Genomic DNA, 16,667 nt, shown 5'->3' with positions numbered 1-16,667 from the left:
TAAGGAAGAAGCTGTCCATTTTCCTTGGGTCCATTATTTTAGGACTTTGGAAATACACAGCGTTAAAATCATGATAGTGAAAAAGAGATGCCTTATCAGTGACATCCTAATGATACCTTAAAAGCTTAACAAAATGCTTCACCCGGAAGATAAATACTGCCTTCTGATTCTCTTTGGAGTTTAAATTCCAGAAATGTTTTACGTTGATACAAATTCGTAGGTAATGTGAAATAAGAACCCACAACCATATATGCTACTATATATTTATATTTGGTGATGGAAGTAGTTTAACAGATGCAATTACACTTGTCCGTTAAAGATATGATGTGGGGGCACCTGGGTGGCTCAGTCGACTGAGCATCTGACTTCAGCTCAGGTCACGATCTCACCGTTCATGAGTCCAAGCCCCACCTCAGGCTCTCTGGTGTCAGCGCAGAGCCCGCTTTGTATCCTCTGTCCTCCTCTCTCTCTGCCCCTCCCCTGCTTGTGCTCTCTCAAAAATAAATAAAACATGTAGAAAAAATTTTTAAAAAGATATGATGTGTTTCAACTTTTCTGTTCATGTATTCTTCACAGATGAAGGACTGAACCATGAATGTAAGCTCTGCAGCCAGACCTTCGACTCCCCTGCCAAACTCCAGTGCCATCTGATAGAGCACAGCTTCGAAGGGATGGGAGGTACCTTCAAGTGCCCCGTCTGCTTTACAGGTAGGAAACTCTAGAGAGCTTCACGGCCAGTTCATGCCTTTCCTACCAAAGCATATTCCCACCGCAATGGCCTTTTACAGATAGGACTTCTGTTCAATTTGGGGAGAAGATGTTTGATTTCTGCTTATTAGCATTATTGATTGCCGCCCACTTAAAGGCTCAAATGGGCAGGAAGGTTAACTGTCAGGATGAACAAATGGCATTTCAAGTTCTCTCAGAAGTTTGCACTTTTCCATTTGGAAAACGACATCCATGTTTTGTTCCCTTTTCTCCTCTCGGTGTGAAAAGGTTACCAAGGCAAGAGTGCCTGCACGAAGCTGCTTCTTAATCGCAAGACGTCTGACTACAAGTGCAGCCGTGTTGCCAGCCTGTGTCTGTTACTTAAACTTGGAGAGTTTTCTAACATTTCCCATAAGAAATAAAAAGGTAGCATTAAAACCCTCCCAAATTCCTGGAGCTAGAAAACAGATTAGATGAACAGATTAGGTGAGGCGTTTATTTCCTAGGAAATTGGATGGATTTTTAATATAAATTTACACTTTTAAGAAGAAACTTTCATTGGATGTTTTGGCTCTATAGTTTGCAGCAGCAGCAAAAAAACAAAAATGTAAATCAGAGTCTATAATTTGAAGCCCATGGGGTTGAGATATGATCACACGTATTTCTGGTACTCCCCCCAACAGTGACAAAGTTATTTTGGAAAGTCCTTTGTGATTGTTTTGCATATGTCTTGAACTCGGTGGTCAAGCCCCTCAAGGCTATGTTCCCTTCTTACTTGTCAAAAAAAAAAGACCAAAACACAACAAAAATATATCCTTCTCTCAAAATTGACTTCTTTGTTTGCAGAGCAAGATCCCAGGCATTGATTATTAACCTTTGCTACATTCAGCCTGTAGATTTCTGTCCTGTAACAAAAGAAGAGAGGGGCCATGTTCATTATACAGTTACTGCAAGTAGTACTTGAATGTGTTAATGACATTTGCCTGTGAGCCTCCTTCTTTCAATAATTCCATCAGCCACTCCTTCTTTTGGAACTGTTTCGTGGTTGTTGTTCTTGTGCTTTCGATTTATATTTAAAAATATATATTGGGCTTGGGGGGTGCTTTTTAAATTTTATCTTTTTAAGTTTTTATTTAAATTCCAGTTAACATACAGTGTTATATTAGTTTCAGGTGTACAATTTAGCGATTCAGCATTTACATACGTCACCCAGCGCTCATCACAACAAATGAACGCCTTAATCCCCATCACCCATCTAGCCCATCCCCCGACCTGCTTCCCCTCTGGTAACCACCAATTTGTTCTCAGCAATTAAGATAAAATATATTGTTATATTTTTACCACAACATAGTATTTATCTTAAGATACAATGAGTCAGGAGTCAGGGTTCTTTATAAAAGCTCGTGGTAAGTCTTCATAAGGAAGACTGGGTCATAGATCTCATGACTGAGACCCCTAATAAAATAGTTATTTCATGTTGTAGCCAGAAGCCTCATAACATGTACTAAGTTATATGGAGATCAGTTGCAAATCTGTATAAAAACCCCATTTCTTTTTGTTGATGTAGGTAAGAGACAAAAATGCATTAATCATGAGTCGTCTGCATTTTCTGTGCTGACAGACCTGAATTGTTTCAGTGTATCTTGAAGTAATTTCAGAAATAACAATTAAAAAAAAAAGAACTTCCAATATAAAGCATGTTAGGTGGGAGCGAAGAAATCTGAGTAGTTTTTTAAGGTAATGAGAAATGTGATTAAAATGTATGACTCACAAGAACAATATTCTAATATTTTAGGTTGGCTGGCAATTAGAATAATTTTAATGATTAGAGTGGAGTCAAAGTCAAATGCCAACATCTTTAATAAATCCTCTCCCTGCCTATACAGATTAATATTGTAGATGCAAACTTTTTTAGGTCACAGTGCACCAGGCATCCATCAGAAGTCAGTTCTGCCAACCCAAACACTGCCTCTGGCATATACAATTTAATTATTAATAGTATGTCTCCTAGGTAAACTGTTACACAGTCTTAGGGCCTTGTTTTGTAGTCATTAAAATTGAACATGTTTATATTATTGAAACCCTTGCATTCAGTGTGTAGGCTGAGTTGATCTTAAAGTATCCAAAGAGAATTTACCTGCCGTTCTGTTTCACATTTATAGACAGTGCCCCAGAGTAGCTGTGGGATATAATTTTTAGCATTAACACATTTAAATAGAGAACTGTTTGCCAGCTATAACTTTAGGCAAATACAATAAGCAGGGTTTTGGCATCTATGATTTCTTAACCTGTGGGTTGCTGAGAAATAAGAGTCATTTCTGTTCAGACAGGGCTGTGCATTTGACAATTTCCAGCGTTATTTTTAAAAGATTTATAGGGAGCAGGGCCTCGATAAACCTTTACTTTGGAGCTGTTTGGGCTGAATTGGGTGCTTGGTAGAGTGCATCTTAACAAAAGCCGGGGACCCAAGCATGAGCAGATGTGACTCAGCCCTCCCCGGGGGCCTGGCAGTGGTCACACCCAGAAGGTGCGGCATTCAGTCCGCTCAGCCTGGGTCTGTTCACAGGGAGTCATTGACTGAGGGCATTTCGGAAAGAAAATAACCCAAGGTTCACCATCCTTTTATCATTTCAGTGTTTGTTCAAGCAAACAAGTTGCAGCAGCATATTTTCTCTGCCCATGGACAAGAAGACAAGATCTATGACTGCACACAATGTCCACAGAAGTTTTTCTTCCAAACAGAGCTGCAGGTAATGTCCCCACGAGGAGAACTGGGATTGAACTCAGTTGCTCTTCTTATAGGAAACAAGGGCATTTTAAATCTGGATTCACAGTATCACTCACCCTGGGCCACCATGATGCTCTGTGCGTATTGGGGCAAAGGGAGAATTAGAGGCTGGATTAACAGACACCAAAGTAATTTTGCCTCTGGCTGCTGTCAATCATAAAAAGAACTAGAACAGACCTATAATTGGACCTTCTGACCCAGTGTGATAGGCTTAGAGGTCAGGTTTATTGGACTATGGGATCATTCACCTCGCTGTTATGGCCCATTCTCCCCAATCCTGTTTTATTCATGTTCTGTTCCCAATGGACTCCAAGCTGGATGGATGTCCAAGTCATTGTTATCCTGAGGGGCTTGAAATCGGAAGGGAGAGGGGAAGAGAAGAAAGAAGCTGTACTCTTGTCCAGTATGTTTCTTCCACATAATGGAAGAGAATAATTATTACTTAGGAACAGCCTCGTAGTTAAAATTTTGGCATCCAAAGACATCAGGTTTAGCCTTGAGTGTCCCACTCGCTAGGTATATGACTTTGCACTGGTCCATAATGTCTCTGAACCTTGGATATGAAGAAATGATAGACGGGTGTAACACTTATGGGGTTGTTGTTAGGTAACATGAAGTAATAGGTACCAACTATAAAATATAATGCAAATGTTTGGTTGGTTTTATTACTCTTAGCAATACACTAGTAGTTAAAATATGGGTAAGAGACCTGGATTCTATCCTAGAAATGTTACTTATTGTGAAAGGAAAAGAAGTCTTTTTTTTTCCGCTACTTCACCTGAAAAATGGGCATAATACTTACCCTTATTTTTCTGACAAAACGATAGGAGTGACATGTTTTTGTTAAATTTTACTGGTCCCCTTGGAGGAGAATGAGTTCGAACTTAAAATTATTTTATTATTATGAGCATTATTATTAACAATGATTAACAATAAAGTTATTTAGCCTGAACAGGGGGGTGGGGAAGGGGTAATTATTTTTCCGCATTGAATCTCTTAAACCAGGTCTGGTTAAGCAGGAACCCACCCTCCCCCCTGCCCACCCCCCCCCCCCCCACACACACACACTCCTTAGTTTTTCATCGTACACTGTAGACCCTGAGACAGCTTTGTACCTCTTTGGGCTCTGGGGAAGCCAGATTAATGTGAACTATGTGTCAAAATAAGAAATTTACAGTTTATCATCTGTTCTATAAGTAAACAAATAGCAAATTAAGGAGGTGAAATAAAAAAATCTATGAAAGAATGGGTGAGCCCATTGTCATAGTGGTGTCAGTGGGCTGAAATTAAAGTTGCTATCTTACTTTCTATCGCTTCTCAATAGCTATCTACTCTGTCACATCTGTTTGGGATTTCTACTCTGACACAGACTGTTGTCAGAAAGTGTATCTTCTTAATACAACCTAAATTTCTGTTTCAAAATATATTCTTATTGCCAGATGTTTCAAAAGATAAGTCCTTTGGGTTTTTAGGACTCTGTAAAGGATATGGCCAATATACCTAGTGATACTTAGCATGTAAACTGTGGAGCAGAATTAATAATAGCTTAAAATCAAAGTTGTAGAGATTCTATAGAGACTGACTTCTCTCTCATGTTCTTGAAAAAAGTTTGCAACAAATTTGCACTTTTGTACTGTTATTAGTAGATTTCTAATACAGCTAACCTGTTGGTAAGACTTTGGTGGGTGTCTTTCATTAAAAGAACCCGACACTATGGCCGTAGTAGCCTGTACCCCTCCATAGCACAGACAAAGCTGAGCAATTATCTACATCCTTCAGGACTCCAGGTTTCTTTTATAGTATACTTTAGGGTTTCGTGAAACATACGGTATTCATTCTGTTCTACAATTAGCCTAGACCTGTGTTTTTCAAACTCTTTGAGCTCAGGATGTCTTTACACTTAAAATGATCGATGACCACAAGGGCCTATGATTTGTGCAGCTTACTATCTATTGATATTTCCGTATTAGAAATCAAACTTGAGAGAAGTTTTAAACACAAGAATATACACACCTGCGATTCTACTAGCTGTCAGAGAGATGATGTCATCACTTATCCCTTGTCAAGTCACCTCTAGGAAACTCTGCGCTCATGAGATGATGAGGGTGTAAGGGCAAATAATGTCTTAATGCTACTGTGAAAATAGTCCTGACATAACAGACCCCTGGAGAGGATCCAGGAGACCCCAGAAGTCCCTGAGCCACACTTTGAGAACTGTTGGTATGAAAGATACAATACAAAACATACAACTCTTCCTGAGTCTTTAGGATCTTAGAAGGTCAAACATGTCTCAAAATATTTCTGACTCATTCATTCAGATTGTGATCTGGGTCACAAGAAGACTTATTCCACAATCCAAAGCTGTGAGCGCTCTTTTTCCAATCCCATTACCCAGAATCAAACATGGTCTTGATATGAATACCCAGGTTCAATATACGCATCATCCCTTAGATAAAAGGTTTTTTTCTAGTTAGTATGTGATCATTGTTACAAAGCTAATATCAACCATCATTGAAATATCTATGTAAGTCTATTTTCTAAAGTCCTGAGTACTAACAGTGGCTTTTGGTTCCAATACATTAAGAAAAATGGATCAGAGTTAACTTTACTTTTTCTCGTTTTGAGAGTATTTGGATTTTTATGCTTTACCCTCAGGGGTTCACAGTCCTGTACATTTGCTTTCATTACCCAAATTAGCTTTACACCTGGGCTTAGAGGATGGAATTAATGTAATTTTTAAAGATTGATTTCTTTTATTTCCTGCATGAAAAGTGGGCATGGTAAGTGTACCAAAACCATAATAGTTTTGTTAATTTCTAGAAGGAAGGGGAAAATTGACTGAAATTAAGGTAACAATAGAAAATAAGATCGGTAACCAAAATAATAAGAATAGAAAAATGACAAATGAAGCCATTTTATCAGCTCACTGTAGTTCACACTGTGGTAAGTAAAGTAAGGGCAAGTTTTAAAATTGACATGTATCATACATGCCACTTGAAGTCATCTGTTTGTTTATGCCGCTGAAGTTCAGAAAGGCAGACTTTTCGTAAGAGGTTATGAAACGAAACGCCCACAAACTGAAATCCAATGGAAGATTGAAAGCATATAGTTTATTTGATTCTTCTGTCAGAGTGAGAATACTAGGGCAAGTCAAGGGTGAGCATTTCAAAATTGCCTCATAATATAACGATGGTATGTCTTTCAGTGGTGTGGTGCATAAATGATTTCATGAGCATAAAATTAATTTACATTTCTTTCACTACTTATGCCCAGTTAAAAATGTGAAACCATTTTTTTGTGTGTGTGAATAGAAGTGCTTTGTTGGGTATAAAATTATATACCCAACACACACACACACACACACACACACACACACACACACAAACGAGTATGTTATTTTCATTGATATTTGCCTACAACGCCAGTCAGAACTCAGATAATTCCTTATTATGCACTGTCCATCCCCAGGACACCAATGATTCAGACATCATCTTTTGGACATCACAGACCACAATTCCTTTTAGAATTAAATGAGACAAAACCTCTACTTCTATGGAACACTCAATCTAAGACACACCTTTTGCCAGTATGGAAGCTATACTCTTCACATGACCCCTAAACCTTTCTTACCGAAAGTACTCATTCCAGTTTAGAGATATATAATGTGCAATTATTGGCAAGGTAGTCTTTCTTCTTTGGTAGAGTTTTCCCTCACTTTTGCAAGCAATTCTAATCTATTTGTATCTTGCATGCCAGTAGGGAAGATGTGCTTTGGAATAAAAGTGTATTATTGGAACTAAATGAACATTTTGTTATTTTAAAAGCAAATGAATATATTGAATGTTTCACATGTTTTCCTAATAGACCTCACAACTTTTTCTGCAGCACTTAAGGAAGCTGCTTTGAGCGAGGGATGGTCTGGTCCAAGAATAATATCCTACAATGCATATTTGTATCCAAAGTGGTTTATACAGGTGTGAGCAAGTGGTGTGTTTGTAAAAATGCTGCTGAATGGGCCACTTTCTTTCAATATACTAATTACTGTTTAATTGGTGCCTCTAGACAAGCTACAATTCAATAGCAGTGATCAAATCATTCCCTTCCAACGCGTCTCGTAGAAAGTTCCATCAGGCACCATGTTACGAATGTAATGAATGTTGAGGGAATTTCAGCAGGAGGGAGAGACGGAATTGGCCTGGGTGAACTTCAGGCTCTGAGATTCTGGTATTTGAATTCCTTTTGAATCAAAGGTTATTTTGATACGCAGCCCTTCCCTCCTTAAGCTCACGAAGGCAGTGTTTTCCACATTCAAAATGCAGCTGACATTCTGAGGGATACACCATGATTTTCGGGTATCACTTCTTTTTCAGTATGTAATTGTCTCTTCAGCTGTTTTTCTCCTCTTTCCCACCAGATCACCTCATCTGGATGCCTTTTTTTCACACCGCAGCTTAACCGGTGTTCAAGTTTTACGGTCATATTTCTGAAAGAAAATGATGCAGCGCACATAGGATGGGCTGTAAAAGACAACAGTACAGCGTGGCCATGTGGCTGCTGAGCCAGTCACTGGGTCACTTGCTAACTTAGCTGTTTCCTTAAACTAGGCTTTTAATCAATTTAATACAAATCTGTGTCTCAAGTTATTAAATAATACATGATGAGACATTTAGGAGTCATAGTCAAAATCACAAGCCCTATGCTATTTACTACTATTGTCCCAGTGCCATTGTTAATTAAGGAGCATATTTATTAATTCAAATATTTGTAAAATTACCACGTCATCATTTTAAATCGACCATGGTCCCCATCACTCTATGACATATAAAAAATAATTAGAAATATATCACATTTATAGTCTCCTAGAAAAGATAAGACAATGCAGATGATTAAACATTATATGAGCTAATATGTAGTCAATGGTTATAAGTATTCCAAAAGAAGATGCTTACTCTCCAGCTGGGAGACTCAAGAAAGACCTCATGTGGGAGGTGTTCAAGCTGGTTCTGAAGGATGGAAATGATTCTGATATCTGTGATTATGGGAGACTTAGCCACCCATAAAGTCTCCAGCGGTTAGTAGATTAAAAAATAGTTTTCATTAGTTTTTTTTTTTTTCATTTGTTTTAATTTGCTACCAATTCCCTATAGGCAGCTTAGAACAAGGGAAAAAGCATGAGTTACGGAGAAAAATCACCAGAGTTTGATTGACAGGGTCACCGTCACTTACAAGCTATTATTGACTGTGTGCTTCAGTTTTATCATCTGTACAATGGGCCCATAGGCAACAACAAGTCCTCACACCTAACTCTCAGGATCGTGGTGAGAGTGCAGCTGAGTAGGCAACACAGAACACTCCGTGCAGGGTGTGGAGGAAGACAGGCACTGGGCGGACATTGGCCCCCTGACCCTCTCTCCCTGCTCGCTAGTGCTGACCTAAGTAAACCTAATCGGGAGTCATCATCCCTCAGAAATAAAATGTCTATCTCAAACACATCAGAATTTTCCTTAGTTCTCTGCTCTAGTTCTACGAGAATAATTTCCCAGTTAATCATACCTTGACATAGTTTCATGTTAATTGGTTTCCAGGTAAAAATTCTCATTTTTAAACATTCATCTTTTTCACGGGATTAAAGAATCTTGGGCTTTTTTCTTTCCCTTTTTCCTTTTAGCATATAACCGTAAAACAAAACATTTACATTTGCTTTCAGAAATGTGTTTCAAAACAACCTGGCCCTTCTCTCCATATACCTCAAATGAAGGACGTGTAGCGGAAACAAAAGTTTTATCTTGCTCCCTCCATCAAAGACAAGGTGGAGTCTGGATGTGATGTGGCGGGGGGGGGGGGGGGGGTGAGGTTTTGCTCTAGCTCGTTGTCATATTTTTCTCTGAGTAAGGCTGATCCTCTGTTGCAAACAGGAAGAATGGAAAAGTGTGCGTTTAAAGCTGTAAGAAGTGCCCTAAAACTATTTTGCCCCGGATACTCCTCACAAACCGTTCTGTATTTTTCAGTTGTCCTGTTTTTATTTCTAATGGAGTTTGAGATTGCTTTCACTATCCCCACTCCAAGTCTAAGACTCAACACCCTGTCCTGCCTTGCTTCTCATCATACGGCCTTCCTTTAGGAACCCCAGACTGGAAGATTTGCCCGTTACCGTGTCTGGGTGGACTCCAGCGCTGGGCTCCAGAGTGGTCCTCTGGGAGGACAGCTGATGTGGGGGGCGTACTTCCTGCCTCTTCCTGGGTGGTTCATGCTTCCTGGTACCTTAGCTCTCCAGTTCCTCAGATCCTTTGGACCTCTGTGTGTCTCTTGTTCTTGGGGCTGAAATCACAGCCCCTAAACACACCACATAGCCTCAGGGATCTCAGGAGCATAAATTGTGTCAAGTGAGCATGTGGGTCTGGAACTGGTCTGTTTCTCCACCACCTCATTTCTCTGCTTTGTGGGCCTGCGGGGCTTTTGAAGTAAATTGGTGCTACACCAACTTCCACTTAATTTGCTCAGTGGTTAAATTGATCTATCTCTTTTATTTGATCGAATCTCCAGGAACTGAATCATTTGCATTGATTTATTGATTGGTGCTATGTTTTCACCATTACTTTTGATCACTTTCAGCTGTTAATATTGGATAATTCAATCAGGATTGATTGGCCTTACCATTGAAGGCAGAAAGTTAATCATATAGGACAAAGAAATAGGACACAGCTAACCTCAGTTTGACTGTTATTCATTCTCTCTCCCTCTCCCTCTCTCTCCCTCCTTCCCTCCCTCCGTCCCTCCCTTCCCCCCTCCCCACCCCCTCTCTCTTCCTATCATCTATGCAGTAGCACAAAGCTAAGGTTTTTCTTGAGCAAAGAAGGGAGTTTAAAATTTTATAGCATTCACAATGCATCTAAAGACGAGGTAGCTTTATTTTGCTCTTTTATAAAACTGCTTCTAGAAATTAAGCAAGCGTACGGAAAGATAGAGAAGCATGATTGTCACAATGAACTCATTTGGACTAAATGAGTAAATGCATTTTCAATTACCCGTTTTGTACCAATAAATGCCTAATCTGCGTGTGCATGCTTGGAGGCACAACGTGGGCTCACCTTTTTCTAAATTTGGCCCTCACTGCTTCACCATGTGTCCTGCTAGTCAAATGCTCAAGAATCAAGTGGTTAATATGACCGAAGTAGGGGCAGCAGAGGTGATAGCAATAAGCCAAAGCCACTTTATTTACATCCGAGTCGTCTCTACAACACCCCAGCTCAGTTTTTAAAAATTCTCCATCCATTAATTTCTTGATGTTCATATCGATGGCTGGTTTTCGCTATTAAAAGATGGAGCACCACCTCCTCGTTCTAGGAGTCATTCCCTCCTCCAACAGCCCTGTTGTTAGCGATCTGCCATTACATTATTTTTTTGTCTGGCCCAGAGTTGACGACAGATGGCCATCTCCGAACTGCCATCAGTGCGACTTTATGGAGCATCCAGCTAGGGTGTACTGAAGAGCACTGTGGCCAGTTCCACAGCCCCCTCCCTCCCCACCCCCTGGAAATGTTCATCACCTCTGCCACATTCTGCCTTGGCTGGGCTTTGCTGGCCCTGCCACCTTGTATGTCGCCAAGACAGCCTGCTGCCGCAGCGCCAGAAGATCTGCCTCCTTTAGGAACGAGAAACTGCGGGCATGATTGTCCTGTAAAGACAGAGCTCTGTCTCACCACGTTTGCAGTCAGATCCTTTGGAGAGACCTGGAAATCCAAATTTCTAGAACATTCTGCAATCCGGAGAGGCACGTTAAATTCCCACATATGTTCCTATTTTAGATGTTTGCTCCACACACGGATCAGCTTCCTCACATTAGCGGAGACAAAATGCCAAGAATAGAGCCTTTGTGTTTACAAACTTTTACCCGACTATTGGAAAACACCACCCCCATATCCAACTGTTGTGACAATTAGAGAAAGAGAGATGGTAATCATGGACTTCAACTATAAATCCCCTGAAATGAGCAAAGAATTCATTCCCGCGCCTTCTGATCCATCGATGTGGCGATCCATCGGACAGCCGCGCGAAATGAGCTGTTGCTGTGCATTTGGAGAAAGATTGATAGGCTGCTCTTGATCGAGTTTGCTAAGGCAAGGCAGCTTCAGAGCCAAGCGTGTATTTTAAGAGGAATTCACATTTGTATCCTTTATTGTTATATTTGCAGCGAATCTACAGCTCGGAACAGGCTCTGCCCTGCAGCTATGAAAGAGTAAGTTCCCCTTATTGGAGAGAGAGAGCAGTGTTCTGTAAAAGCCTGAGATGTGGCGGGTGAGATGAATAGTGCTTAAAAGCAGTGCTCGCTCGCGGTGCTGTCATTTAGAACAGCAACTCCAAGGCTTTAAACGGGAGTGAAAGGCAGGGTAAACGAGTCCTTTAAAAGCGGTGAAATTTTAAACTGCCTAAAATAACAGACCTCCTTCATTGATAACTTCATCGAATGCGCGAGTGGGAGAACTAACCAACTGGGCAGGAACTGCCTTCCCGTAAGGGGAGGAGAAAGTGCGCGAAAGGGAGGCCCTTCCCGGGTACCCAGGGTGTCTGAGAGGTGGGCATCTTTCTTTCGCGCCCGCCCCCTCCTGCTTTGATTCCGTTCCCCGGCTGACAGAAGACCACCTCTCACTGGAAACCCGAATCACCCGTGAAAGGTTTCCTTTTCTGACATCGCCAAAACTTAATTTTGTAATTATCTGACTTACACCACTGGGCACATCTGCTAAGTTTGTGTGCCTTCTAGACACATAAAAGGCTACCGGGATACCATTAAATAGCAGCAGTGAGCTTTGCTGTGCTTTGAGTTTATAAGGGTGAAAGGTGATTGGGCAGGAAACTAGAACAGTCTATTTGCTGTGAGCCAGGCGCTAAGACCTCACTCCCATACTCAGTTATAATTCATGATGGTACTGGTGGGAAGCCCTCATCCCTCTGTGGAGTTAATGCATCTCCACTGAAGCCTGCTGAGAGCACCCTGCGTCTCCGCCCACCATCTGTGCCTTCGCTTGCAAGCTTTCCCTCTCTCTTTCTCACTTTTTCCTGAGATCTCGGAAACGTTGTCGGGCCACTACTGCTTTGTTAAAGGTGGCGCTCCAAAACGGGACTGTCCTGGAACTAGGAGAAGAGCTGGAAGGGACGCATTACGGTGTCGTTTAATGTCTCACGTAGAACACGGACAGGCGGCAATGGCCTCAAACCAATCGCTGACTCTGGGAGCCGGGGATGTGCTGCCAATCGCCGATTAGTAAAGGGCACCCATGGTCTGAGCGCGACAGGAGGCCGGGGACAGCAGACAAGGTGTGCGTTGCGATTGGAGTCACGTCCGTCCTGAACCTGAGTTCAGAGTCCAGAGTTGGATCTGAGAAATGTGCATGCCCTCTGTCCCGTGGCTCAGGTCAGCCGGTGGCGTGAGCGCCAACCCGGTCCCCCACATGCTGCCCCATCTGCAATGTGACGCCCCCCCACTCTGAGGACCAGAGCTAATTGCCTCGGGGCTCCGCAAGCCTCTGCTCAAAATGCCCTAACCCCGGGCTTCGCAGAACCCCTCTTACACACTCTGGTGATCTGCGTGGTGCAAGCCACCTTCTGAAGTAGAATGAGCAGAGACGCCCAGCTCCAAAACTGGCTGCAGCCCAGAGCCCCAGAGCTGGCAGGGAGACTTGTTCCCCGCCTGTCCCATCCCCTCAGGGGGCCTCCCGCCCCACTCCCCACTCCCACACTCTGCGGGGAGCCCAGAGGGTGACCGGACAGGAGGGCACAGCCTGTTAAAACGAAAGATGATACTGCCCCTCCCGGTTCACGGCGGACCCAGGATTAATTTGTAATGTTTCACAATCTGTGCTCTTAACATCGTCTGTTGTTCGTACTCCTTTTTAAAAGATAAATCAAATTCAGGCCTGAAATACCAGTGTATGAATTTAACAGATGTGATGCCATAGGGGACCTACTGTGTTATAAGCTGCAGAAATGGCCTTTTTATGCCTCAGACTTGGGCTTATTCCAAAGAGGCTTTAGAACTACAGCAGCGGGGTGAGAGGTCACACATTAAGACAGTAGCACCCACACGCAATTCGGCCTTGTGTGTAATTGGTTCAAAATCTCATCCCGATGTCTGGGTGGTATTACATCGTCTCGCTCGCCCTCCGAAGGGAAAGTAAGGCAAGAGTGGCTGTACTCACTGTCCAGGTTTTCCTGGGTGAAAGATCACTTTGAGATGACACAGCTGAGTAGTCAGCCTGAAATCCTGGTTGGTATTTTATTAATTTTGCACCAAGATAAATCCTGAAATTCTGACAAACTCCATGACAGGTGAAATTCCTTCTTGCAGTATCTGCTCAGCAAGAGGCTGCTCATTTCATTCTGTTCCGAGGCAGGCAACAGGAGGGCAGCTTTATAATCAGCCCTCAAAGGACCCCCAGCCGCCCCAGAGTCTCGGGCTGATTGAATAACTCCTGGGCCTCTTCCCCTAGGCCTCCATCAGCGGGGGTCCTGTGGAAAGCAATCTCCCGCAGACTGGCACTGAAGTGAGCTTTAAACCACCATTTTCTGCTCTCCAGAGGAGCCTGGAGTACTAAAAGATAGATGGGCTGCAGATATTTTATGAGAAACTGTCAGAAGAAGAGCAGAGTAAATGTTTTTTTTCTTCTCCTTCTTTGAGTCACACACTACATCACTGTTGAATTTCTCCCAGAATCTTTTACATTTAAAGTAAGAAATTAATTGGTGGCTAATCTTCCATTCCCCCTCCTTCTTCTTCGTTGTCTTCCTCCTCTTTTTTTTTTTTTTCTTAAATATTCACACAGAGGCCCTTTGCTTAACCACAGTTGCAGAAAATCAGTACCATTTGCGATGAAATATTTATAACGACAGAATGAAAAATTGGATTCATTTTCTGGACTGTAGCCGAACAGTCTGCAACTTTGCGCGGCGTTGTTTAGCATCTCTGATTCCTCCCTTCCGCCGGAGTCTTTTTCGAAAACATGCCACATGTACGCTTACCTATGCTTTGGAGGGATGCCTACCAAAACACGGAACCCATTTTGACTCTTCAAAAAGAAAAATTAGGGGAGAAAAGAGCATATTTCTGTGCTGCGGCGGGCGGGGGAGGGGGGGGTGGGCGGGCTCGGCTGTGGTCCGTAGAAAGGTAGACTGGATGAACCTGGTCAAAAGGAAGAATGCCAGCTTTGCAGGGAAGGCAGGGAGAAGTTTATAAGGAATACAGAGACAGTCTGGTGTGCGCTCTGTAGCAGAGTACAAACAGCAATCAGCAGGCCACAGTATCTGGGGGCAGATTTATAAGGGGAAATGGGAAAGCAGAACTGAGGTGTGTAAATATACATCGAATATCAGAGCTCACCTTCTTTTTTCCCTTTAGTGTTGACTGCATACACTTTCCTTTCCACGTGACCCTCATACTCAGAGCTGCTTTCTTTCTAACAGCGTTGATTATTGCATTTTTTTTTTTAAGAGATAAAGGACCAAAGGATTCTGCTAAAACAGTCCGGCGCTGTATTTCAAACGAGTGCAAAGCTGCAACAGTACCTTCGTTCTTAGGACGGGACCAAATTGGATTTGTAGCAAGGTGCCTATCAAGTAAATTTCAGTCCACCCAACAAGTTTTCGCTTTCCTCTCCACCGATGGGCCTGAGGAGCCCAGCCATGCCCCCTTCCTTCGTTGTAGGAATCTAACAAGGGATGGCTCCCTTGCTAACAGGGTCTCCTCAGGCTCCTGTTCCAGCCCTGTGAGGTGACCTCTCATCCGTCCCCTTTTGAAGCACTGGGTTTAATTAGTTAGCGTTGTTTCGCTGGTTTTATCATGAATAAGAACAGTCAAACTCCCATCTTCAGGTCCCATGCACTGAATTTGCATCATGCGTTGCCAACTCCACAAGATCAATAATCCATATTTTATTGCACAATAAAGGCTGCCTGTAATTGAATTAGCTCATTCATTCCATCTGATTAGCCCTATTTTATTCATGGAGAAGAAAAATAATAGAAACCTACCTTCACCTCTATATTGCCTTATGTGAATGGAAAAGAGCCTTCGGCACTGTAAAACATCTTCCTAAAGATGTAGAGCATTAACGTCAGTATTTGTTTATCCTAGGGATGAACTGAATCACATGACACTGCATTGTTGTTGTTTTTTGGTTTGGGGGCTTTTTTGGTTTTGGCGATCACCAGTGTTCACATCCATGGTGTCCATCTGTCCGCTGCTCAGCCGGCATGAGTATCCAATAACAAGAACAAGACCCCACCGCCCAGTTCTGAAACGTAGCTGGAATAAACGTCTTCTGTTATGCGCCTTTGGAGAGATTCGCCTCCAGGGATTTACCCTGAGGTCATTACCTCTTCTCCATCCATGGGTTATCATTTTCAAGAGGTTCGAATGCTTGCTCTATTCTCATTGTCACAGAATCTCAGCCCAAATTTGGATGTGGGTATTGAGAAACACCGAACGGGAGAGGGGCCCTTTATTACTGGGATCTCTCAAGATCTCAGAGCATAATACAGTTTGTATGTGACACGCACTGTCTCAGAGGGTTGGAGTTTTTCAACAGGCTTCTAGCTTTGTCTTTGCATTGCATCCCCCCCCCCCAAAATAAATAAATGAAATGATTTGGAGAAATATGCTGACAGCACGAAATGATGTGTGTTCTGACACAAACTGCATCGTAGCTTAGAAATCTAGCCTGAAGTTATTTTACTGTAGCATGTCTTTGATTCTTTGATTCCAGGGAGAAACAGAATTTTCCTTGAAAGCGTGTGTTTTAGGATGTGACAATAACTTTTCTCCAGTGCTGGGCATGGGTTGGGCAGATTGTTTCTACTTAGCCCTTATTACTGCTTTCTTTCTTGAAGACGGAGGTTAAGGGGGGGGGGGGGGGATTTTTTTTACATTAGTTTTTCAACAACTTAGGAGAGTCTGAAATATATACCCTGGCGAATGGAAACTATAATAGTGTGTATTCAGAATCAGTCTCCTCTCTGCAGACCAGGAAAGGGACATTGAATAGCGCTCATTTATGTACTGCCAGACGTATTTCTGCATGTGATGTGGCTTGCCGAACCGCTTTGAATGATTTCCAGTGTTATTAGGCAGACTCAGAGGAGTAACAGGCCTCATGACAGAAGTAAAGAGCTGTGTGGC

The 16,667-nt window shown here is 42.3% G+C and overlaps 1 protein-coding gene across 4 annotated transcripts in view; it reads left to right on the top strand.

The window, feature by feature from the left end:
- The window catches only part of ZNF521 (zinc finger protein 521), a 278,827-nt gene that overhangs the window by 248,897 nt on the left and 13,263 nt on the right, over window positions 1-16,667 (top strand). For all 4 annotated transcript variants that reach the window (XM_023241840.2, XM_023241839.2, XM_023241838.2 and 1 more), the window contains 2 exons: window positions 577-708; window positions 3,343-3,458. In XM_023241840.2, the coding sequence (XP_023097608.1) occupies window positions 577-708; window positions 3,343-3,458 (248 nt within the window). The remainder of the gene's footprint in view (window positions 1-576; window positions 709-3,342; window positions 3,459-16,667) is intronic.

This window comes from Felis catus, chromosome D3, assembly GCF_018350175.1.
Source record: "Felis catus isolate Fca126 chromosome D3, F.catus_Fca126_mat1.0, whole genome shotgun sequence".
NCBI classification, from domain to species: domain Eukaryota; kingdom Metazoa; phylum Chordata; class Mammalia; order Carnivora; family Felidae; genus Felis; species Felis catus.
This window is presented reverse-complemented; position numbering and strand designations above follow the sequence as displayed.